This window comes from Sarcophilus harrisii, chromosome 1 (genome assembly GCF_902635505.1).
Source record: "Sarcophilus harrisii chromosome 1, mSarHar1.11, whole genome shotgun sequence".
In the NCBI taxonomy this organism is placed as follows: domain Eukaryota; kingdom Metazoa; phylum Chordata; class Mammalia; order Dasyuromorphia; family Dasyuridae; genus Sarcophilus; species Sarcophilus harrisii.
Genome location: NC_045426.1, coordinates 90,993,164 through 91,017,065, shown reverse-complemented (window position 1 = coordinate 91,017,065; position 23,902 = coordinate 90,993,164). Strand labels below are relative to the sequence as shown.

General features: G+C 43.7%; 1 protein-coding gene across 4 annotated transcripts; it reads left to right on the top strand.

The window, feature by feature from the left end:
* The first annotated feature begins 7,843 nt into the window (after positions 1–7,843).
* Positions 7,844–22,698, top strand: CSPG5 (chondroitin sulfate proteoglycan 5). Of its 4 annotated transcripts, none has more exons than XM_031960815.1 (5): positions 7,844–8,035; positions 8,699–9,914; positions 13,755–13,943; positions 15,754–15,826; positions 22,172–22,698. In XM_031960815.1, the coding sequence occupies exons 1-5, from the start codon at positions 7,924–7,926 to the stop codon at positions 22,331–22,333; spliced, it is 1,752 nt and encodes a 583-aa protein (XP_031816675.1). In that variant the 5' UTR covers positions 7,844–7,923; the 3' UTR covers positions 22,334–22,698. The 4 variants fall into 4 exon arrangements, with proteins under 4 accessions (XP_031816675.1, XP_031816660.1, XP_031816668.1 ...); XM_031960800.1 differs by having other exon boundaries at positions 15,754–15,907; XM_031960808.1 differs by having other exon boundaries at positions 15,751–15,826.
* Positions 22,699–23,902: the final 1,204 nt, after the last annotated feature.

Sequence of the window (23,902 nt, the reverse complement as noted above, 5' to 3'; positions counted from 1 at the left end):
AATCTGAAACAAGGCAAAATGTAGAATCCCAGCAGAAAGGCCAGACGTGGCTAAAGGAAGAGCCAAGGGACTTTCAGTCAAGATTCTGACCAGAGGGTAATGTAGCTCTTTTATACTGACAGAACCAGGACAACAATCTCTTAGATTCTGCGTTCTTTCTTTCCTCTATTCTTAAAGATCTCAGCCACTAAAGGCAAAATGTGTTGTGATGAAGGCCACGAAAGAGGATGCTGAGTTTTAAACCATAAGAAAAACAATTTTGGGATTTCAAAGGGGTTTCTTAGATCTTGTAATTTTAAACCATCGTCTCCAAAACTACCTGATTTAGGGGTCTTATTACCTTCAGGCAGCCTTCCATTTTTGGACTGCCCTAATTATAAGGAATTTCTTTACCTCAAGCCAAAATATTTTTAGTTTTACCTTCTGGAGCTAAAACAGAATTGTTAATATTTATATTTGGCAATCTTTAAATATCCAAAAAGGTGACTTAAATTTTTTTGCCCCCTACTCAACTGTCACACATTTATATAAACTAGTCTCAAGGACTGATCATCACCATTTCCAACTGATCTTCACATGACGTGGTTTCACTTCCTTTAATCTGGACTTTCTCTGAATCTTAGTCTTTAGCCTGTCAATATCTTTGTAAAATATCGCTGGAAATTGAGCACTAAACTACAGATGTGTTCCAAGCAGAAAACTCTTGACTCTTGTCTGCTTACCACTTCTTAATAGAGACTAAGATCATGATAGTTTATAGGAAACATTTTTGAGCTTTCAGTTCATCACTTCCACCACCACCCCCCCCCTTTTTTTTTTTTTTTTTTTTTTTTAAAGTACAGGTTCTCCTTTTGCCAAAATTCTTTTCCCTGTCCTATATCGGTGCAATAATTTTTTGAAGGTGAAGCTGTAATATTACCAGCACTTTGTATGCCCATGCAAAGTATACGTGATACCATCTAAAAAAATTAAAGCTTTGGGTATAGGATTGATTCTTAAGATAGAAGCAAAAGATAAAGTGGTATTTGAATACTTGGAAAGTTTTTGCACAAATACATCTGGGACAAGAAGTAGTCAACTCAGTCTTACCTCTAAGGATCTGATAATCTGAGAATAGACTGAGAAATGTGTCTAAAAGCTATTCTCTGAAAGAGAACTGAAAAATGAATATGAAACAGAAGAGTTGCAAAGTATCAACTTTATGAAAGACTGCTCCAATAATACGAATCAAAACCTGCAGTTTCAATGCACTATCCAAAAAATAGCAAGGATGACAAAAACAAGAATTTTGTCATGTATTAGTAGAATTGTCAATTGGTATGACTGTTCTGGAAAACAGTTTGGAATCATGTAAATAAACATCCATAATCTTTGGTCCAGACATGCCACTGCTAGGCACATACCCAGATTGCATCTTTGACAAAAATAAAAAACCAAAATGGTTATTAGTAGCAATTTTTGGGTGACAAGTAATTGGAAAATCGCTAAATGATAGTAGTTTTTAAAAATTTTTTTACAGATTATATGTACAGATATATGAAGAGCATACATATTTAGCTCCAAACATTTATGTAGCATTTTACAAAATACTCATCACAAAAGCTCTTTAAAGTTGGTGCTATTGCCATTTTACAGGTGAGGCAAACAGCTTAAATGACTTACACAGGGTCACATAAGTCAGTAAATTTCTGAGATCACGTTTGAAGTCCTTCCTGACTCCAGGTCCTACACTATTCATTGCACTAAAGAAATCAAAAACAACCTTGTAAAGATTGGTGGTCCTCAAGTGAAGAGCATTGCATCTAATAGTGGATTTTAAAATTTGTATTTCTTTGATCCATTTTGTTAAATTTTTTTGTTAGATGATTTGGGGAGAGGGAAGTGTGAGGAAATTAATGTAAAAACATCAATAAAAGTCTCTTGAAAATTAGATCCCTTTGTTTTACTCTGCTGGATAAAAGTATACAACATGCCTTTAACCTTGAAAACAGAACCCTGACTTTTCCCTCATGCTTGCCTGTCTTGTCCATGGATGCCTTGGCTTTCTCTGTGCTAGGCAAAGCTTTTTTTCATTGTTGCCTTTGAAGACTTGTCCTTAATCCATACTTGACAGGATATCAAGTGCCAGGCTGGTGCTGGGTCTCCCCTTACTCTGGGAACCTGTGAGATTGGAATATGGATAACAGGACTGAGGTGGATGTTGCTCTAGATTCTAGAAATAAGCAGCATGACCTGCTTCCCAGCACCAGCCAGACCAAACCCTTACAAATACCACCCACACTGAAGAGATAAAAGATTGTGCCTGCACATACACAAACAAAAAGTGACACAAAATATACATCCTCCTGAGAAGACATTCTCTTTATTCTCTTCCCTCTCTGCAGTGTCCTACCCCGGCAACTGAAGGGGTGGCTGAGAGGAAGATGGGGAAATAGCTCAATGTTTTCTTCAGAGGAGCTGGGAACCAAAGAAGGATCTGCCCATTGATAGAGGATTCTTGAGTGTGATTCTTGAGCAGTCAAGTCTGCTGTCATACTTGAGTTTGTCCCACTGCTTCTAGTACACTATTGAATCTGAGACATGCTTTAGTTAACAATATTCTCAAGCACTATCTTCATTTGATCCCCACAACCATCTAAATCAGATCACCCAAAGAGCAGGTAGTAGGCCAAGAACACTGATCTTTTCTTTCAAAGTTCTTGGAAACTCAGTTATAACATTCATGCCAAAAATCTGATTTGCCTCAAGACCTGAGGGAAGAGTGATTTAGTGAAAAAAATAGTAGTTCTAATCAACCACTAAACTAGATGTGATTCAGTGTAAGGCATTTCTCCTCTCTGAAGCCGTTTCTTTCTCCATAAAATGAAAGGACTAGATTAGATTATTCACAAAACTCTAAAATGTTCTGATTTCGCAAGAATATTGGGTTGTATAAGGAAAATATGACCCAAACTTGTTTTCTCTTCTAGATAAGTTATTACAGACACCTTCTATAATTTCACTTCCACCCAAAACCTTGCCTATGCCAATCTGCTTACTCTATACTTGCACAGATAAGGCTATTTCCTAAAACCTCTTGACAGGACCCAGATTCCTTACATCTGCTCTAATGACCATAGTCCAGTAGGCATTTCAATATTCTCCCTTCCACGACAAATCCCAATCTAAGAGCTAAATGGAAAATACATGATGGCTTGCAATTCTGATCCTGACCCCCCAGGCTGTTGGTATGTAGTTGTGTATTCCATATATGTGCACCTAGATTTATTCAGTGTTTTTATTAGTTTGAGAGAAGTGGAAGATTCCTTTTTTAAATTTTAAAAAAAATTTTATAGCCTTTTATTTACAGGTTATATGCATGGGTAACTTTACAGCATTAACAATTGCCAAACCTCTTGTTCCAATTTTTCACCTCTTACCCCCCACCCCCTCCCCCAGATGGCAGGATGACCAGTAGATGTTTAATATATTAAAATATAAATTAGATACACAATAAGTATACATGACCAAAACATTATTTTGCTGTACAAAAAGAATCAGATTCTGAAATATTGTACAATTAACTTGTGAAGGAAATAAAAAATGCAGGTGGGCATAAATATAGCGATTGGGAGTTCAATGTAATGGTTTTTAGTCATCACCCAGAGTTCTTTCTCTGGGCGTAGCTGGTTCAGTTCATTACTGCTCCACTGGAAATGATTTGGTTGATCTCATTGCTGAGGATGGCCAGGTCCATCAGAGCTGGTCATCATATAGTATTGTGGAAGTATATAATGATCTCCTGGTCCTGCTCATTTCGAAGTGGAAGATTCCTATAAGGACATTTCCTTTTTGGAAGCTGATAATTTATATTCACATGGCACTTTAATTTCAAAGTGCTTCATATACATTACCTCAATTGAGACACAAGAGGAAAAGAAAAAGCACCTACTATGTGTCAGGATTTGCTCTAAGTACTCTTACAAATATTGTCTTATTTGGTCAACGATTAGTGAGGTTGATCACAACAAAGTGAGGTTATCACAAATAAGGAAACGGGGTCAACAAAATTGAATTGGGGACGATACTGCAATACTAATTTTAAAGTGTTTAGCACAGTGCCTGGCATATTGGAAGCACTATATAAATGTTAGCTAGTATTATTGTCATTTTAGGCCACATTATGAGAGAAATGGCATCCAGGAATAAGGAAGTGATACTTTCTCCTGAAATTTGCCCTAATCAGATAATTCCTGGAGTATTATGTTTGATTTTGTGCATCAAAATTAGGAAGCATATTGATAAATCAGTGTACAGAGGACATCTAGGATGGTGAAGAACCTCATATTAGTGACATGGAAAAATCACTTGAAAGAACTAGGGATGTTTATCATGGAGAAGGGGAAATGACAGGGAAGGCAGCAAGTATGTATTTAAAAGTCTATTGTAGGCCAAAAAAAAAAAAAAATCCCTAAGCCAGAAGGCAAAATTAGGAGCCTGGTATCTAATGAGTAGACATTTCAGAGAGACAAATTTAGGTTTAATGGAAGGAAAAGCTTCCAAACAACTAGATCTAACCAAAAGGAATGGTCTGCCTTGGGAAGAAGTGAAGATAATCTTCTACCCCGACCTGATCCACTGGAATGTTGGGAAGGATTGTTTTTCCTTCAGGTATAAATTGAACTTGCTTAACTCTGAAGTTTCTTTCAAGGTTGAGATTCTATGATTCCTCTCTATCCTACCTTTTCCTTTCTTCAACACCTCTCTTTTAACTGAAAATGATTTATGAACAATGCTGCTTCTTAGTCAGAAATATTACAGTGGAAAGGCATTAGCTGTGTTGTGTTCCTTTACTTCCTTGTTGCACTTACTTCCAGAGCAGAATCTCTGAGCCATACATTTAACAGATATTTATTGAAAATCTATTTTGAATGAATGAATGAAACATTTACTAAGGGCAAAACATCATATACTAAGTCTATGTGGACTATAGAAATCAGGAAGTCCCAACCCTCAAGGAACATGCAGTCAACTAAAAGAAACATACAATTATTAATGCAAACAGTACCGAATGGGATAAGTGCTCTAAATTGATACGCATATGGTATGGAATTTAGGAGAGGTCAGTCTTCCACCTGGAATAACGGAGCTCGAAGGATTTTGGTGAGGAAAAAAAAAAGGTGCTGTAGTTTGTTGGGAGCACCAAGAAACAGGGAAATAAGATTGTAAATTTTTAGATCTTGGTTAAAAACAATTGTGGAGGGCTTTCAATGCCAGACTTACAGGTTTAGGGCTTTCCCCCCCCCCCCTCTTTTGTAGATAATAGGGAACCATTAAGTGTTTCTGATCAAAAGAGAGCTACTTTAGGAAAATTAATCTTGTAAAATGTGCTTGGATAGACTAGTGTTTTGCCTGAAGGCACAAAGCTTGTTAGTGGCTGATTTATAAATTGTTGAGAATTTGAAGGAACATTTAAGACAGAGGTGGGAAAAAGAAAAGTGAGTAGTCCAGCTTACAGATCAACACCAAGTTCGTGCAAAGAAATAGTGAACCACAAGACCAAAAGCTGTCTATCTAGTCCAGCTCAACTGAGGTTTAAGAGAGTTGTTCAAGGTTATATAATTTGACCCCAAAACACCTTTAACTAATTTCATCACAGAATTGGACCCAGTTCTCCTTATTCTCCCTTCCTATACTTTTCACACTATGATAAAGTGATATATATAGCATTCCTTGCCCTTGAAGACAAGATCTAGGGAATGGGATTGGACTCATCTCTGTAAATACAAATACTTCAGACACAATACTCCAAAAATTACCAGAATACATACTAGGTTGGGAGCTAGGGTCTAATGAAATAATTTCCCCCAGCCAATCATGTGTTTATAATGACAAGGAAATCCTTGTCTCCCCATATGTGAAATGAAAGCAGTGTTACTTACAGGTTTGCCCTATTGGAGTTACTCCTAGCAGAAGATTGCCTGTCTGTCCATCAATCAGGGGTGGTGGTCCCAATTTAGGTGTTTTCTTCCTCACAGTCCTCTTCTAGCCAAAACCAGATTAATAACTCCATAGCTCGTTGGACCACCAACCCTGATGAAAGGAGCCAAAGTAGAACTATCAGTCCACCTCTAGGTTTGTGGTAGGTTTGGGCTGGTAGGTTTAACCGCTCAGATTAGATTAGATTTAATCCGATTAAACTCCAGGCCCATTTGCTTCTGCTTGGCAGCTGCCAGCCCTTTTCCTGACCGAGCCCAGGGCCCCTTTTGGGAGGGTGTTCTAGGGCAACCTGGGATCTCCCTGGAGACAAACATTCTTTTCCAGGCTCCTACCCCTCCCTCCTCCACCTCCCCTCTCCACAAGAGGTTTCCTCTTCTCTGTACATTGGGAGCTGAAAGGAGGGGAGGAAGAGGGGAAAGTATGGAGTTTGGAGTAAGGGATGGGAAGATAACATTTCCATAGAAAGATTGGTCTTTCTGGGACTTTGGAACTCTTTCTAGGGGAGCAAGGATGCGCTCCCATCATTGTATCGCTGACCAAGGCCACTGCGATTCCTTCTAACTCAAACTGAGATTCTATGAAAGATTTCCCAGTATGCAAATAGTATCTGTAGGAATGCACAGGTTATTGTCTGTGCTCCGGCGAGTCTGCGTGGTGTCTGTGTCTGTGTCTGTGTCTGTGTGTGCGTGTGCGTCTCCCTCCCGGCTTCTGAATTCCTATGTCCCCACACAGTCTAAGGTCAAAGGCTCGGTGACGCTTTGCGGGCGTCTTTTAAACACGTTCTCCACCACCTCAAATTCCGGAGCCCACAGGACCCTTTGTACACAAACCCAAGTCGGTCACCGTCTTCCTGAGCCCCCACGCCCTCTCCCTACCCCCAGCGTATGCCCTGCACAAATCCGTCTGGCGTTGGCACGCTCAGGTGCAAGGAGACGTGCCCGAGGCTTGCGTGTGCCCCGCTGCCCTCCGTCCTCACGGAGCTGCTTTTGCTTCGCCTTCCTCCATATGTCCGCATCCTGTCCTTCCGCGAGTGTGGGGAAGAGGGGTCACTGCGTCCCCTGGGAGTGGGGGGGGGGAGGGGAGGAGTCATTCTGTCCTCCTGGGAAGGGACTTCGGCCTGTGCAAGTTGAGGGTGGCGGCGGTGGTCTTCACAGCGCCTCGAGGAGCCCGCAAGGCTCTGGGGAGAGAAGGCGGGAAGACATTTCCCCAGACATCATCACCCCGCCTGGCAGAGTCCGTTGACCAGTCGCTTGAATGGGAGGCGGGGGAGGTACGAGGGGAGACAATCAATGCTTGCCAGTCTGGCCCCTGCAGGGGCGGAGGCTGCGGGTCCGGTCATTGCCGGGACTCCCCTGTCCCGTAAAATGTCAGTTATTCTGTCCCCTTCTCTAGGGCGCAGGGGAGTCGGAGAGGGCGTGTTCTCCCGGGAATGTTCCGTCTGTCTCCTCTCCTGGGGACAGGGCTGTAGGTCAGTCGGTCAGGAAGGGGTGCGGCTGAGGGACCGAGGCACCCCCTTGGTCGCCCTCCTCTGCGGGCGGAGATAGTGGGGAGGGGGAGGAAAGGAGGAGGCCCCCGGAGCCAGGCGTCAGCATTACGTGCGGAGGAGCCGGGGCTGGTGCAGTCGGGAGGGAGGCGGCACCGGAGCCGGGGCTATGCAGCCCGCCGGGGCGCTGGAGGGGCGGTGCTGAGCGCCGGCAGCTGCGGTGGGGAGGGAGGTGCGGCTGACTGAGAGGCAGGCAGAGGAAGAGCGGGAGCCTGGCGGACTGAGCCGCCGGCGCCGGGCCGGGGACAGGGCTGGGGCGGGATGCGGCTCTCGTTGCCCTTTGCGGGCTGAAGCGCAGCGCCAGTCTTGGAGAGGCACCGGAGGGGAGCAGCAGCCGAGGAGGAGGACGGCGGCAGCGGAGCTGAGCCTGGTCAAGCCGGAGCTGGACGGGCAGCGGCGGGATGGGCCAAGCCGGGCGCGCGGAGGGCGGGGGGCCGGTCCGCCGGCCGAGGCTGCTGCTGCTCCTAGGGGCCCTGTTGATCCTAGACCCCCGCCTTGCCGGGGCCGCTCCGGGTAGGTGCAGAACGCGACCCTCCTCCCCGCACAAGCCGGGGTGGGGGTGGGGGTGGGAGGTGCGGCTTCGGCCCCCTTGGCGAGTGGGCTCGCTAGCGAGGCAGAAACCCGCTAGAGCCGCGGAGTCGAGACAGAAGGAAAGGGAGCGTCCCCCTCCGCCCAAAAACCGATGCTGGAGGTGTGGGGGGAGGGAGCTCGGTGCGGGGCTATGCGGGGCGGGGGTGAAGCTCTGGAAACCTCGCACGTGTCCAACCCCCCCCCCCACTCCCCCACCCTCTCAGAGACTGGGTGAGGGGAGACTCCCGCAAAGAAGAGGGGTTCACAAGGGTCGTTCACCCCCGCCCCCCAAACCTTCTGATCGCTCTCCAAATTGACTGCGCCCGAGCGATGTCACCAATCCCCCACCTCCCGTCGGTGACATTTTTCACCCCAAAGCCAGGCTGGGAGGGGGCGCGAGGTGAGACGGGGCGGAGCCACGGCTGAGAGAGAGCTAAGCGAAGGGGTGGGCCCTGGAGCGCGGCCAGCTGCAGGTGGCCCGGGCGCGCGGGCTGCAGACCAGGGGAGGGGGCCGGAGGTTGGCGGTCGGCCCGGGGGCCCTGCCAGACCGGGCGCCGCCCTAACGCCCTCGCTCTTTTCCTCCTTTTCCCCGCTGTCCCATCGCAGCCTCGGAGCCCAGCACCGCGGGCGATGCCCAGCCGGCCGTCGGGGAGCGGGGAGGGCCAGAGCCCCAGGAGAGCCGGCGGGAGCGGGCACTTCGGGCCAACGACACGCGCCCGCAGGAAGGCGCAGGGGAGGACGAGGCAGCGGCCATATCTGAGGGGCGTACTGGCCGGGGTGAAGACGAAGCTGGCCCGTGTTGGGACTGTCCCCCGGGGACCACTGTGAGGGTCGGAGCCTTGTCCGAAGAGGCCCTGCTGGAGGCTTCTGCAGCAGTGACTGGGGCAGCCTGGCCTGAGGCCATGACTCTGGAGCTGGCCCCTGAGAACCGAGAGGAGATTGGCAGTGGAGACCCCCAGGCCGGCCAGGCCACCCTTCCTAGCCTTGATGAGGTGCTCAGACAGACAGAAGTACCACCCTCTGGGGAAAGTTGGGGTCCAGCTTCAGAGCCGGTGGGGGCCAAGGGGCCCCCTTCTCCTACCCTAGAGGGTCACCTCGGCCTTACCCTGCCTGGCTCTGGCCCCAAGCTTCCTGATGAGGACCACAAGGAAAACCCAGTGGAATTGTGGCTGAGCCTGGGCAGTAGCCTGCCCGACCCTCACGTGCCCGCTACTGCCTCTCCTCCTCTGGGGACTCCAGAGCCTCAGCCTTCCTCAGAGATCATCGACATTGACTACTACGACAACTTAGACTCGGAGAACCGAGATGCTGATTTGGGGAGCTTCCCGGGTCCACCTGACACTTCCCACCAACACATTCACCCGGGTGAAGATGCACCGTCCTGGAGCTTGACTGATATATATGATGACTTCACCCCCTTTGATGAGTCTGACTTCTACCCCACCACCTCCTTTTATGAATTGGAAGAAGAGGAGGAGGATGAAGAGGATGAAGCAGCTGTTCAGGACCTAGAAGATGAAAATGACCAAGGACTCCCTGGCCTGTCACCCAGCACAGGGCCAGGTATTTCCCAGCCCACCAGTCGTTGGCATGCAGTTCCTCCCCAGCAGACTCTGGGGGTGATCCCAGACAACAGTATCGCCTTCAGGCCTCGACCAGGAGAAGGAGGCAAAGAACTGGCCCCAAGTGAGAATGGCACAGTGTGCCGAAGTGGCTTTGTAAGGCACAATGGTTCCTGCCGGTCAGTGTGTGATCTCTTCCCAAGCTATTGCCATAATGGAGGCCAGTGCTACCTGGTGGAGAATTTAGGGGCTTTTTGCAGGTAAGGGAGGGGCAGACGCATGAACATAATCCAAAAAAACAAACAAACAAAAAAAAAACAACCAAAAAACCCAATTCTTGAGATTATTGTCATAACCTCTTTCCAGGAAAGGTTCAGTCTTCAGGAAACTGTAGACAACTTTTGCATACAACCTAGATTCCCAAGAATTAGAATTATAGAACCCTAACCAAGCCACAACAGTGTCTAATTCAGGTTCTACTCTTGAGTTTATACCTATCATTTTATCACTTGAAAAAGATTTACCAAGAGCAAAACTTACATTCTATTCCCCCTTTCCACCGATTAGAAAATGGGCCCTGCTATCCAGAATTTTTTGGAAGCAGCTTTCTTGGTCAGATCTGCACACTGCAGATGGAAATGATGGATTTCCTCTAAGGACAAAGAAAGGATTTTTGGATGAAATACTTGAAGGGCTAAGAAGTCTATGAAGGGAAATTCCAGCTTTAGCAGTATAAAAGCGGATTGGCTCTCAAGATAGGAATAAAGGAGACAGGGCATGTTGGAATAGAGGAGCATGCTAAACCTTCCATTTTCAAATTAATTCTTATTCTTAGTATCAAAAGGAGCAAAATTAATCTTTAAGTGAAGCACCAATGGGTGGGGAATAGATTCCCTTTTTAAAAAAGAATAAATTTCTAATTGAAAGCCTCCTACCATTCCAGATCCCTGCCTCAGAAGTGCTAAGAGCTCAGTTTCACCAAAACTCTTCCCCTCTATCTCCTCTCTGGCTTGTCTTTTCCAAGGATTACTCTTAGCTAGAGAGTGTCAAGTAAATCCAAAAACCATTGTGGGTTCAAATGGCCTGTTGTTTTTGCTAACCTACCATTTCTTTTCCTTCTGACTACTGTGGGCTATGTGATAAATGCTAGATTTATTACAATGTGAGATGTGAAATTGTCTTTCTCTATGGTAACATATAAGGCAAGACTGTGGACTGGAAAGGCTAAGAAAGCCTTTGGAGAAAGCTCAGAGGAAAAGATCTCTCCGGTAATGGGCTCAAAGATCAGCCCTTCAAATGGGCAAAATTAGTAAGCTGAGACATGATATTTTGGGGTGGGGAGTCTCCTAGTCTTTTGTCGTGTTCAACATGCCAGAAATGTAAACTAGCCCATTAACTTCATATTCAAGACTACCTTTTTCTTCTACACTGGATCCCGCTTACTTTGATACCCAGTCCATACAGTAAAGGAACTGAGAAGTTCGAAAGCTTTGTAAACATTATTGTAAAACATCTAGAATAGTCTGTTACCCAGTCCCTTGTCAGAACTTAGTAGTTACCTATTCACTACCTGTCTTGGGCACTAGCCTTTTTATTTGTGTGTTTCAACTGATAATGGGGAATTCTACTTTAAAAGGAAGGGACACAGACAAGAATGATGAGGACTAGAAAAACTTGTCTTCAGCTTTCACGGAACCTAAAGGGGATATATAACTTGTGGTTGAATGGGTAAGCAGAATATTCCCTTTATAGCAATAGAATTCTTATCATTTTCCTGGATGCACAATTCCTTCATCTTGAGTTCAACTTCAGGTTTTATTTGTGATGTTTCTTTCACTTAACTCTTGAAGGGGAAATGAAGAAGTCAAACCGTTTAAATCCTAAATATAAAGATAATCTGTGGGAATTATTGTAAAGATTCTGAATTTTGTTGTGGGACTAAAGTTTGTGTTCCTTTTTTGCAAATGGTTTGAGTCATCTGGGACTGCCAAAAGTCAGTTGTCCTGTTGAATATATATCTTGATCCTGTGGTAGCTCCACAGGGAGCCATTTAAAGACTGTCAAAAGGGAAAAAAGAGACTCATCTAAAGATTTTCTAACAGGAAATCATGGCAACCCTCAATGCTATTATTTGATTGATGTCCAGGCTTCTGTTTGTAGAACCTTAGTTTGAGGTGAAGGAACCACAGAAGAAATATTAGCCTGTGCACCAGGTAGTCAGTGGATGTAATATCTTCAGCACCCAATCAAGGGAATCTGAGTTTCCATCTTTAGAGAGTATAGCAAAAATAAAAATATGAAGTTAAGATCTTTTGTTACTTCTTGGAGACTGTAAAGGCGCTTATGGCCTTCTTAAAGTCACAGATCATCCCCAAATGGGAATTTTAAGATTGCCTTTTATGCTAAACTACTAACCTTTGGATCCATTCACACAAGCTCTAGGAGTGGATATGTGCTAGTCTCAGAAGAAGCCTCCCACAATTCCATCCCAGGTACCCTTTTCCCATTTTTCATCCAAGTTGTACTCACATTTTCCCCTATTAAAGAATCCAAATCTGGCAGCATATATCCATCAGCAATGACTAGAAAGCTCTTGTGCATTCCAGGCACATATGACCAAATCCCCACTTGCTGTCTGCAGCAGTTTCTGTCTCCGTAGCCCTCTTTTTTCCCTGAGACATGACCAGAACTTTGGGGGTTAATTTCTTTGTAACGGAAGGATAAGAACTCTTTAGTAAGAGTGAGCTGAATTTTGTAGGATCTCCAAAATAGTGAAAGTCTTCTGATGTCTTTGATAGTGCAATTTGGAAGGAAATCTCTTGGGTTCCAAGCAATACCTTTGAGACTGGGAGTAGCAAATTCTTTCTTGCAAAATCCCCTTTCTAGGGCCCCATTCCCTTGTCATTCAGTGGGGTGCATGTCCTCCTTCCATTGCCTTTTCCCATCTCCTTCTGCATCTTTCCCCTTTGAATCAGCCTGGTTCCCATGGTAACAGCAATGTCATTGGAAGAACTGGAGTCTAGAAATGTCCTCAAGGGCAAGAGAAAGTCACTCAACAGTGGGGCTAGGACAGTGCTTAGAAAGCTAACTAGAAAAGATTTTGTGTAATAGTTCAAATAACAATAGGAAGAGGACTTTAAGGGTTATGTTCTAGGGGCCAAGGGAGTGGGGTGGATCTCTCTTGTGTATTTATCCTTATGTCTTTTATCCATATGATATCCATGCATATCAGCATCTAGTTAGTCATGTGTACAGGGTGTAGCTATAAAGTAAAGAGATTCCACGTGTCAGACACAAAAATCTGTCATTTCTTTAGAGCCATTCATCCTATTTGCCTTTTTTTAGCCCCTTTTCATCCGGGGTTCTTTGCATCAGGGATAGTGCCCAGGAAAATTCCTGTGACTGCCTTTCTCAAGAAGCAGGAACCAAATGTCTTGGGTTCTGCAACTCAATGGGCATGTGAACAAGTCACTCAACTTGTCACTCTTAACTCTGGCTTTCCTCTACAGAAAATAGAAATAATAATACACAATATTTTTGTAGTTATGATTCCCAGGTGACACCAATTTATAGATTACAAAGTACTATATAAATGTGTAAGGTTTCATGTTATTAGTCCTCTAAATCATGACTTTTAATCTTTTAGTGTCATGGACCTCTTTGGCAGTCTTATGAAGCCTATGACTCTTCTTACATCATATTTATTTTTCCAAAAACATATAAAGATAATTTTTGGCATTCATTTTCATAAGACTTTGTGTTCTAAATTTTTCTCCCACCTTGAGACAACAAACAATGTGATGATATAGGTTTTATATATATATATATATATATATATATATATATATATACATACACACACACACAATTCAGATCATGTTTTTAAATAAATTGAAGGACATGCTAAGTTCTAGTTAGAGGTTAGTAAAGATAAAGATGTCTGTCTTTTTTTCTTGACCCAAGTTCCCAGACCCCCTGAAATCTATTTGCAGATTCTACTTAGGCAGTTATAGGACTGTGCCACAAGTCCAGGGATGCTCCACCAGGCCAGCACCTGTGTGACTCATTCCTGTCCCTGTCCCTGCTGCTCCTTCCCACAGGTGTAACACACAGGACTACATCTGGCACAAGGGGATTCGATGCGAGTCAATCATCACTGACTTCCAGGTGATGTGTGTGGCTGTAGGAACAGCTGCTCTTGTGTTGCTCCTACTCTTCATGATGACTGTTTTCTTCGCCAAGAAACTCTATCTACTTAAGACAGAAAACAGCAAACTACGCAAGACCAAGTGAGTCCATTTTCCATCTCTCCCTCCATAGTGGTGATCTCTCAGTCCCTTGACAAATTCTTGGAACCCATAAATGTGGTGTAATGGAAATTGTTCTGGACTTGGAGTGAGGAGAGCTGGGTTTGAATCCTGCCTTCTCTTCCTACTAGCTGTTGTGCCTAAAAGCATGTCATCTCACTTCTGTTAGCCTCAGTTTCCAAAGCTCTAAAATGGGATTCATAATAATAATATTCCTCATTCTTGTGAGGAGAGCTTTGGTAGACCACAAGGTACTATGTAAGCCTGGGATGATGTGACTTGTTCTCCCGACAAATTCACTTTCACATATGGTTTTTGACTTATCCAAGTATGTAGAGAGCTAACTGCTGAGGATCCCGTGTGACAGTTCAGATAGCAACAGGAAAAGATCCCATAAAGCTCAGGTTCTGGGGCCGCACACTTTCCCATGCCTTATTAGGATCCAGCATTTTGCTCCAGAGCCTCCATTTCCAGAGCACTCCATTTTTGCTATGCTAAAGACTAGGTATCTGTCTCTTGGGAGGGTGGGGTGTGTGTGTGTCATAGATTGTCTGCAGTGCCTATCTGTCTGCACATGGACTGTCCAGGTACTGCAGCAGCGGCACATTCTCTGGTGGGAATGATGCTGCTCCTTGCCAGCAACACCCTTCCTTGGCCTAAAGCTGAAGCAAAATATCGGTCATGGGTTTCAGATTAAGGTCTGGCCACCCTTAATCCCTGGAGTGGGTGCGGGAGATTGCAGACCAGTTGCTAAAGCCAGCCCTCTCCCTTCTCCTTCCCCATTCATTCCTTTGGACATTAGAGCAGCTGCCAGCTGCACTTGCTCACTGAGTGTGAAGCACCCCGGGGAAGCCAGAGAGCAGAGCCATCTTCCCTGGAGCCATGATTCTTAGAATGCCACGAGGAAAGAGGTCAAATCTCAACACATCCCTTTTAAAAGCCTGTCAACAATCTGGATACCTATTGTGCCTATCCATGTACTGTGATGTGCATGTTTCCCTCTGTGTGTGTGCCCTACTATACACTTACATTTTTGGCTGCTTGCAGATTTTCACTGCGGAAAAAAAATTTAAATTTTGAGAGGAAGCTAGAATGAGCTTAGATTTAGCTGAGCTCCCACATCTCAGGTTGTAATTTATCCTGAAGCTGCCTGCCCCCTGTTCCATTCAACCTGTAGCTCTGTCCTGTGCCCTCACTTGACCCAGGATCCCCAAGAAATGTGACTGAAGGACTTTTCCCTCAGCCCACCCTGGGGAAAGGACAAAACACCATCTGCTAGGTCATCCTTTGCAAAGCGCAGCTGCTGGCAGCTCTGTGTAGTTCTGAAGCTGGCCAAAGGAGGGCTGGAGGGGCCCCTTTATTATGCCTGTGCATTGAGGCAAGGCCCTTCTCTGTATTTGTGATCACTCTGGAAAGACCCAGGCCTGTTTCCCGGCACCCCCTTCCCCCTCCCCCCACAAGGGTTGGGAAAGCAGTGGTGTCCTATTCCCAAGCTGCTGCTTAGTGGGAGGAGGGAAGAATTCTAAGGGATGACCCACTGACCATTTGCAGATGGCACAAATAGGACGGTAGCCTTAGAGGGGGGGCGCCCGATGAAATGAAATGTCCCTTTTAAGAACCACCCACCAGTGGGATGTGGCAGGAGGGGGAGCCGGGAGCCCGCGGGCGTGCCCCCGGGCATGTGCAGCAGGGCAGCCCGCCTTGCCCAGCGTCTCCCGCTGTCGCACCCGCTTTTTGCCCAGGCCTGAGGGGCGCGAGCGACCCTCACTTGTGCTTTCTCTCCGCTCAGCAGATTCCGGACCCCATCCGAACTCCACAACGATAACTTCTCCCTCTCCACCATTGCCGAGGGATCTCACCCAAATGTAAGGAAACTTTGCAACACTCCCCGTTCCTCCTCCCCCCATGCCCGTGCCTTGGCTTACTATGATAACGTTATCTGTCAGGTAACTTGTCTTCTTCTCATTTCCTCTTCTGCATGCTCGAGCCTCCCAGCCCCTGGGGCACCAGAGGTCCTTCAAAACCAAGGAGAGGGCTGGCAGGGGGCGGGTTGGCAGGGTTGGAGCCTCCGGTCCTGAAAGCGGGGCCACACAGTCACCGCTGCTCGCCTGGCTGAAAGGAAGTAGATTTGGAGGCCAGACACCGAGCTCCTAGTCACAGGGATCCCATCTTTGGGGATTCATAGCCTCATGCGGGGCTTGGGGAAGTCCGGCTATGTCCTTTCTGCTTTCCTATCGCCAGAGAGAAGCTTTAATTATTTGCCATGAAGGCGTCTGATCGGGGACGTAGTCAGTAGTCTGCTTAACGCTTCCAGGAATGGGAGAAATGGAGCATCCAACTTTTAGGTGCGGTTTGGAGAGAATCAGGCTTGGCCGGCCTGCTTGGACAAAACTATTTAGGGTCCAATATCATTGAAAGATTCCTGGACAGCCGCCAATCGGAAACAAATCTACAGTGATACATTTAGGAAAAATCAATCCAAATGCTACTGGTGGGATGGCGATTTGTAAATTGCCAATTGAGACTCAGAGGCATTTAGGACCTTCTGTAGACTTATCTATGAACTTGGTTCAATCTAACAAACTTCCCTTAAGAATCTGCTATGTGTAGAGCATGTGCTAAGATGCAGGTACAAAATTTACATGAAAGTGGAACCAACTTCTCTAGAGCCCACAGTGTAAGAGAGGAGCTTTTAATGTGCTTAATTAATTAAGCTTAATATGCTGCAGAAGCCAGGAAAATAATGGGTATTTTCAGGACGGAAAGGAAGGAAGGAAGGAGAGAGAGAGAGAGAGAGAGAGAGAGAGAGAGAGAGAGAGAGAGAGAGAGAAAGGATGGAGGGAGGGAGAGAGAGAGGAAGGAAGGAAGGAAAGAAGAAAGGAAGGAAGGAAAGAAGGAAGGAGGGAAGGAGAGAGAGGGAGAGGGGAAAGAGGAGGGAGGGAGGGAGAGAAAAAGGAGGGAGGGAAGGAGAGAGGAAGGAAGGAAGGAAGGAAGGAAAGAAAGAAGGAAGGAGGGAAGGAGAGAGAGGGAGAAGGAGGGAGGGAGGGGGAGAGAGAGGAAGGAAGGAAGGAAAGAAGAAAGGAAGGAAGGAAAGGAGGAAGGAGGGAAGGAGAGAGAGGGAGGGGGGAAAGAGGAGGAAGGGAGGGAGAGAAAAGGAGGGAGGGAAGGAGAGAGGAAGGAAGGAAGGAAGGAAGGAAGAAAAGAAGGAAGAAGAAAAGAAGGAGGGAGGGAGGGAGAGAGAGAGAAAGGGAGAGAGGAGGGAGGGAGGGAGAGAGAGAGAAAGGAAGGAAGGAAGGAGGGAGGGAAGGAGAGAGGGAAGGAAGGAAGGAAAGACAGGGAGAGGGGGAAAGAGGAGGGAGGGAGGAAGAGAAAAAGGAGGGAGGGAAGGAGAGAGGAAGGAAGGAAGGAAATAATATCTTGCCCTTTTTCCATATGAAAACAAACTTTTAAAAAAATAGAACTTTGCAGATTAAAAAAATAGAGGCTGAAAGGAAATATGATTAAGGAGCCAGCAGATAATTAGAGATTATCTAGTATACCTTCATTTTGGCTAATAGGAAACTAAGGGAAAGTGGTTTCCCTAAGGAAGTAATAAGAAGGACATTGATTTGTCACCCTTGGACCTCACATTGATAAATCCCCAGAATCACAGGATTTTCGAGCAGGAAGGAACTTTAGCATTCATCCTGTCCAATCCACACCTAAAAGGAATCCTCCATATAATAAACTTAAAAGATCCATTCAGCCTCTTCTTGAAGACCTCCAAGAAGAAGGAGCTCATTACTTTTTGAAACAACTCACACCAGTTTTAGTCATTTCTGTTTGTTTTGAAAATTTTCCAGTATGGAACCCCCAAATCTTTACTGCAGAGGGTTACTTTAATTCTCAGTCCTCTTTTCCCTAGCTTTCATCATCAGAACCACATGGGAATTCTGAATTTCCTCTTGGTACTTTGGACTAGGTGATATGAAACACTTCTTTAATTGAGGATTAAGGCTGTTTATCAATTAGTAATGATCTTCAAGTAATTATTTCTGACTGTCTCAAGTTTGCTTTTTTTTCCTTGACTCATCTCTATGTCTGGTATTGTAATCTAGGTATACAAAATTCTTATAAAACTATACCCCCCTCCCAAAAGAAAAAAAAAAAAAAACACAAGTCTTTAGACATATAAAAGACTGATTATTCTTTAGTTTTCCTAGAACTGAAAGAGATCTAAGGAGGAACCATCTAGCTCAAGCCTTTCATTTTGGATGAAAATATGGAGACCCAGAGAGATTGGATGCTTAGTTCAAGTACCCAATACAAGTACATAGTTGTACAAGTAAATAATAGATCTGGGATTAAAACTCAGATCCTCTGGTCCAGTGTTCTTCCCAATTCAGTTACAATCAGCAGACATTTATTAATCACCTCCTATGTGAAAGTCAGACTCATACTAGATTCTTGGACTACAAACTTTGGGGCCCAGTGCATTACTTAATGGGTCAGTTTCCACTCCAGCTACGTTGTCCTTTAAAAGGCACACTCTGAAACAGCTTCTGACAAAAAAAAAAAAAAAAAAAAATCTGCTGCTTTGAAGACTAATGTGGGGGAGGTGGGAAGGGCATATTGCTAGCCTATGTGCAAATAACACTTCCCCTCCCCGTCCTCTGTTACTCACCTCACCTTGTGCTGACACTCACATTGGCCCCCTTGGACTGATGTGAGGTAACTGTAGCTGGTGGGCCATCGTATGTAAGTCTGTGTGTAAGTCTCTTGTGTAGCTAAGCAGCAAACCTGGAAGGGATTATCAGGAGAAGAGGGAAGGGTCCATTGTTCAACAGCAACTTTCCTCCCCCAATCTGCTGAGGTTTGTGGGTTATCCAAGTGGAATGGTGAGTATTGTGGAAAACAGACGCCGTAAGGACAGAAGGTGTTCTCCTGGGTGTAGGATGCAGTCCTTCTGAATGCCCGTATCATCTTGGCATCAGAAGTACCAAGGAGAAAGTTAAAGGTGGAATCCAGGGCTCTCAATCGTGGGGGCATTTTCACAGGACACTCAGCACTCTGATTCCGCAAACTTTGGACGTTTCATTTGTTGATAAACTTTCACAAAATCTTTCCCTTTGCTTCTCCCACTTTTACTTCACTCCATTTCTTTGTTGTTTTTGCTAGTCACCTTTTTTTTCTCATGTACCTGAAAAAATGCTGGGTTTTCAGAGCAAACGAATGTATGAGTTGTAGATCAGAAAAGATACCAATAATCTCTAAACTTCAGGGTGCTGATGTGGTTGGAAGGGGTCTTGAGTGCACAGAGCAAGAAGGAAATTACTTAATCCTTTGTTTTCTCAAATGTGGGGGATTTTGATCTTGCTGTAAAACAAAGTAACCCATTCGGATGGGGCTGTAGAGATTCCCATTATTTGCCTTTACAACCAACGAGGCTTCCAGGATCCCTGACTTGGGAAAGGTTTAGGTTGAATGTTCCATATATAGACTCCCATGATTCTAGACCCTTCAATCAATCAACAGTCATTTATTTATTAAGCACTTACCACATGCCTGACACTTTGCTATATACTAGGGATATGAATACAAAGAATGAAACAATCCCTACTTAGAAGATACTTAGCACGTTCCAATGACTCTTCAGGTTGAAATACTGTAAGGTTAATACTGATATAAAACAGCTTCTACTGTTGCTATTTGGACAGAAATGTCATGAAGCAGCTTAGTAACTGTTCAGTTTCTTAAAATATGCTTTCCTCTTCTACTTGGCCCAAATTTAGGATACTTTTCTGATCTGTGTTCTCATAAGGCTCAAAGGGGCTAAGTTTAGTTTGGCTTTCACAACGTGACTTCATCAATCCAAATTTCTTTGTATTACAACAGTATACCTGTGGCTTTAGTATGCTCCAAAGAATAGAGGGAAGCATCAAAGGAAACCCCTGGAAGGTAGAAAATAGGGTGCCTTGCTGTGAGGCCCCCAAAGACCAAAGGACTTTTGCTATGGTTTGAAACCACTTTTACTAAAGGCTTAAAACAAGGATTGTGCACTAGGTCAGTCAAACAGTGTGTGTTTCCCTCAATGACCCTGAGAAGGAAAGTTTCCAAAATTCTCTAAGAAAAAGCAAAAGAAAATGTTGCAGCTCTTCTGTGCCTCAGTCTGCTGTGTCGTTCATTAATATTTGGAGTCCATTTCTTCTTCATCACTGCAGTGGATGCAAGGGAACACTTCTCAGAGCTCTTGGAGAGCTCTGTTAAAACTATTCACTTCTGTTTAATTATATTTGTCCCAGATCAAATAATTCTACTTCATTAGAAATTTTTATTTAGTACCTATTTTTTAAACTCTTCATTTGTTTTCATTGCATTTCCTTGAGCTTTCTACAAGTTCACTACACCACTTAGCTCAAGCTAAGGGACCCCAGGCTAGATATTACACTCTGGTATAGGTCTGACTCATGTTAAATTTTAGGCTTTTCTAATATTTAGACATCCCATTATATGACACATCATGACAATTTTGGAAAATTCCCCTACTAGTTCCTCTAAGGCATGAAAGATCAAGGAGTAAACTGGTCAAATTGAAACACAAATTAACAGGCCCAGATAAAATACTAAAAATACATCTTAGATCAATGTTAGCAAATAATCTAAAAATAGGTGAAATTGTAAAATATCCAGAAAAATGATACTGTATTTAACCTGACTCTTGTCTGTATGGAACCCAATAACATAAAGACATCAAATCCAGTGGGTTTTTGCTTTATAGTGCTGATAGGGAAGCATAGTTGCTCAGTTCCTGGATTGTGACATGAGGGATGTCCCATGTTCTTAGCTTCCTGACCAATAGAAGAGTTCCAAAATTTCACTCAACCACACTGATCGGTAACAGAATGGGGTAGACAGCAAATAGAATGCAGCAGCTCTCCAAAACTTATTTCAAGCCATGAATTCTTGTCTCCTTAGTGATTGGTGTATTGGTGCAGATGCTTGAGTTGTGAAAGTATTTAAAGTTAAAATGCTTATTAAAGAAATAGCAGCTCAAGGTGGGGGAAATGATAACCTGGACTTATTGCTACCTGAAACCAAATGTTCAGGTGGTCATATAATCTCTCATCAGTGGAGTTTATAGTGATCTTGAGAATCATCATGGCCATTTAGAAAAGTAATTACAATTTACTGAATTTGGTTATTATCTCCAAAAATGGTCCTGAAGTGAGTAAAGACAGATGAGAAAAGAAATTGTGAAAAAAAGAAAAAGAATGAAAAATACCTAAAGCTTCAGTGATATAAAATTTAAAATATCAATAAAAATATCTTGAAAAGCCCATAAATTATAACACGTGTATAAGCAGTTTTCTGGCATAGGTGTAGGGGACTTTCAGGGATATCATAACCACAGACATTTGTCATGTTTTGGAAGCTGTAATGTCTGTGGTGAGAATGTGATACCTACCTAGAGTGAGGTGGGAATATGAATCTAACACCGATAACTGGGGACCATTCAGGCAACAAAAATCTTCCTGGTGAGGAAGCCATTTTAGTTACAATCATCTCTTAATGAGTCAAAGTCTGATTAAACACTAATAGGTGAGAAAGGAGGTTATATTTTTGTTCTCTGATTGAAAAAGGGATTTCTTTGCTATGCAAATTAGTTGCCCCCTAAGTTACCCTGCACCTAACTGAGACTAGCAAGTAGAAGTAGAAAATATCCCCTGTGTTTGCTGAGGTGTCCTCCCAAAGGTAGAACTGTATATAAGCGAACCCTAGCAACAATAAAGTTAGCATGAAGTAGGCAGCACTGTATAAACCCATTACTGTGGAAGGTCTTTGAAATGCCTGAGGGCAAGAGGCAAGACCTTTGTGTATGCAGAACTCTTCATGATGATGAAATCTCTGACAGTTACTGCTAAATTCAAGCCATGTGAAAACTAGTTAACTAGAAGGTTGCAGCATGAAAAAAAAAAAAAAAAAAAAAAAACTCAGATTTATGATTCCATGCCCCAGAAGAACCAGTTGTGTAGCTGATCATACCTTTTCAATCCAATTTTAATCTGATGCCAACAAAACTTTAAGATTCCTAAAAATAACTTCTGCCAGTCTTAGTAATCTCTCTCCCCCCTGCCCCTTCTTAGATCTGCTATCACAGATCTGATGTTGGAAATTTATTCTGATTTTTCTCTTTTATTCTTCCCCCTACCCCCCAATTTTTCCTCTTCCAGGATGACTCCAACATATCCCATAAAATGCAGGATGTTCTGAAGTCCTGCCTAAAAGAGGAGGAGTCATTTAACATTCAGAATTCCATGTCACCCAAACACGAGAGTAACAAAGGTGACCAAGATGACTCGGATGTGAACTGTCTCCAAAATAATTTAACATGAAGCAAAGGAATAGGAAGAGGAGAAGGAGAAGAGGAGGGAAAGAAAATCGACCTATTGTACAGCTCCATTTCTTGTAACCATTTGTTAAACTTTTCCTTTTTCCGATTTCATGGCATGCTTTGATGTATTTTGTACAGAAAGGGGGGGAAATCCCACAAAATATGTGAAGAGCCTAAGCTGAATTGCGTGCATCGGGATGTTTGATCTGTGCTGTCTGTATATTGCTTGGGTTAGTTCTGCTGCTGTGATTTCTAAACCTTTGCTGTTATTCAACTGACTTTTTTTGTACTTTGATCCACCTTTTTTTGAAATACAAGTAAAAGCAAAAAAAGAAAGTTCTTGAAATAAAACATTTTTAAAAAGTTGTGCGGCTTTGTGAGGGTTGTTGTGTTTATTCCCTGCCCATTTTTTCTTCTTGGTTCAAAATGAAGACATCCCTACTGATGATCTGTCCTTCAAATTCAGTCATCATTGTCCATTCCTCATCCTTATGCCTACCCCAACCTTCTAATTCCACCTGTTTTATAATGCTTTCTTTTCTGCATTCTCACTCTGGGATGGGGAGTAGATTTCTGGAGGGGTATATTCATAGCATTATCCCAACATGCATCCTTCACTTTCACAAACTAGGGTGACATCAGGACTTGGATTTGTGGTTTAGAGAACTTCCATTTAGACAAAATTGGGATCTATATGAACACATATCTTTTTTCTCAAGCATAATTTGAGAGAATTCTTTTAAATAGGAATTTATTTTTTTTATTATAGCTTTTTATTTACAAAACATATGCATGGGTAATTTTTCAGCATTGACCCTTGCAAAATCTTCTGTTCCAACTTTTCCCTTCCTCTCCACACCCTCCCCTAGATGGCAGGTAGACCAATACATGTTATACATCTTAAAGTATATGTTAAATGCAATATATGTATACATATCCATATAGTTATTTTGCTGCACAAGAAAAATCGGATTTAGAAATAAGGTAAAACTAACATGAGAAGAAAAACAAAAATGCAAGTGGACAATAACAGAAGGAGTAGAAATGCTATGCTGTGATCCACACTCATTTCCCATACTAACTAGGAATTTATTAAAGTATTCCATGAAACACATCTGTCCAATGAATTGTCCCAGGAGCTTTACAAGGGAAAAACCTTATCAGGAAGAGGGCCACAACCAAGAAAAGGGAGAAGTACAATAGAACTGTCAAGTATCCACCACTCAAAATATAGACCATAGATTTGGAAAGGAATCTGCCATTGTATCAATATGGCCCTTAGAGCATGGCATTGGTCCTCCATATTTGTCTCTCCTCCTTACTTTGGGACAAACTGGCTTTGTCTAGGATGGGGAAAAAATTACATCTTTATTTTCACTAAACTTTGATTTCCTTTGTAATTCTACCTATTTGATTCTGCATTTAAAAACATCATAGACTATGCCAGACTATCAAAGAGGTCTGTGATCCAAAAAAAGATTTAAGAACTCCTGAGCTCAACCAGGGTAACAGCCTGATGTGTGCAGTTTCCATCCCTCACACAAAGGTCAGTACAACTCTGCAGAGATGT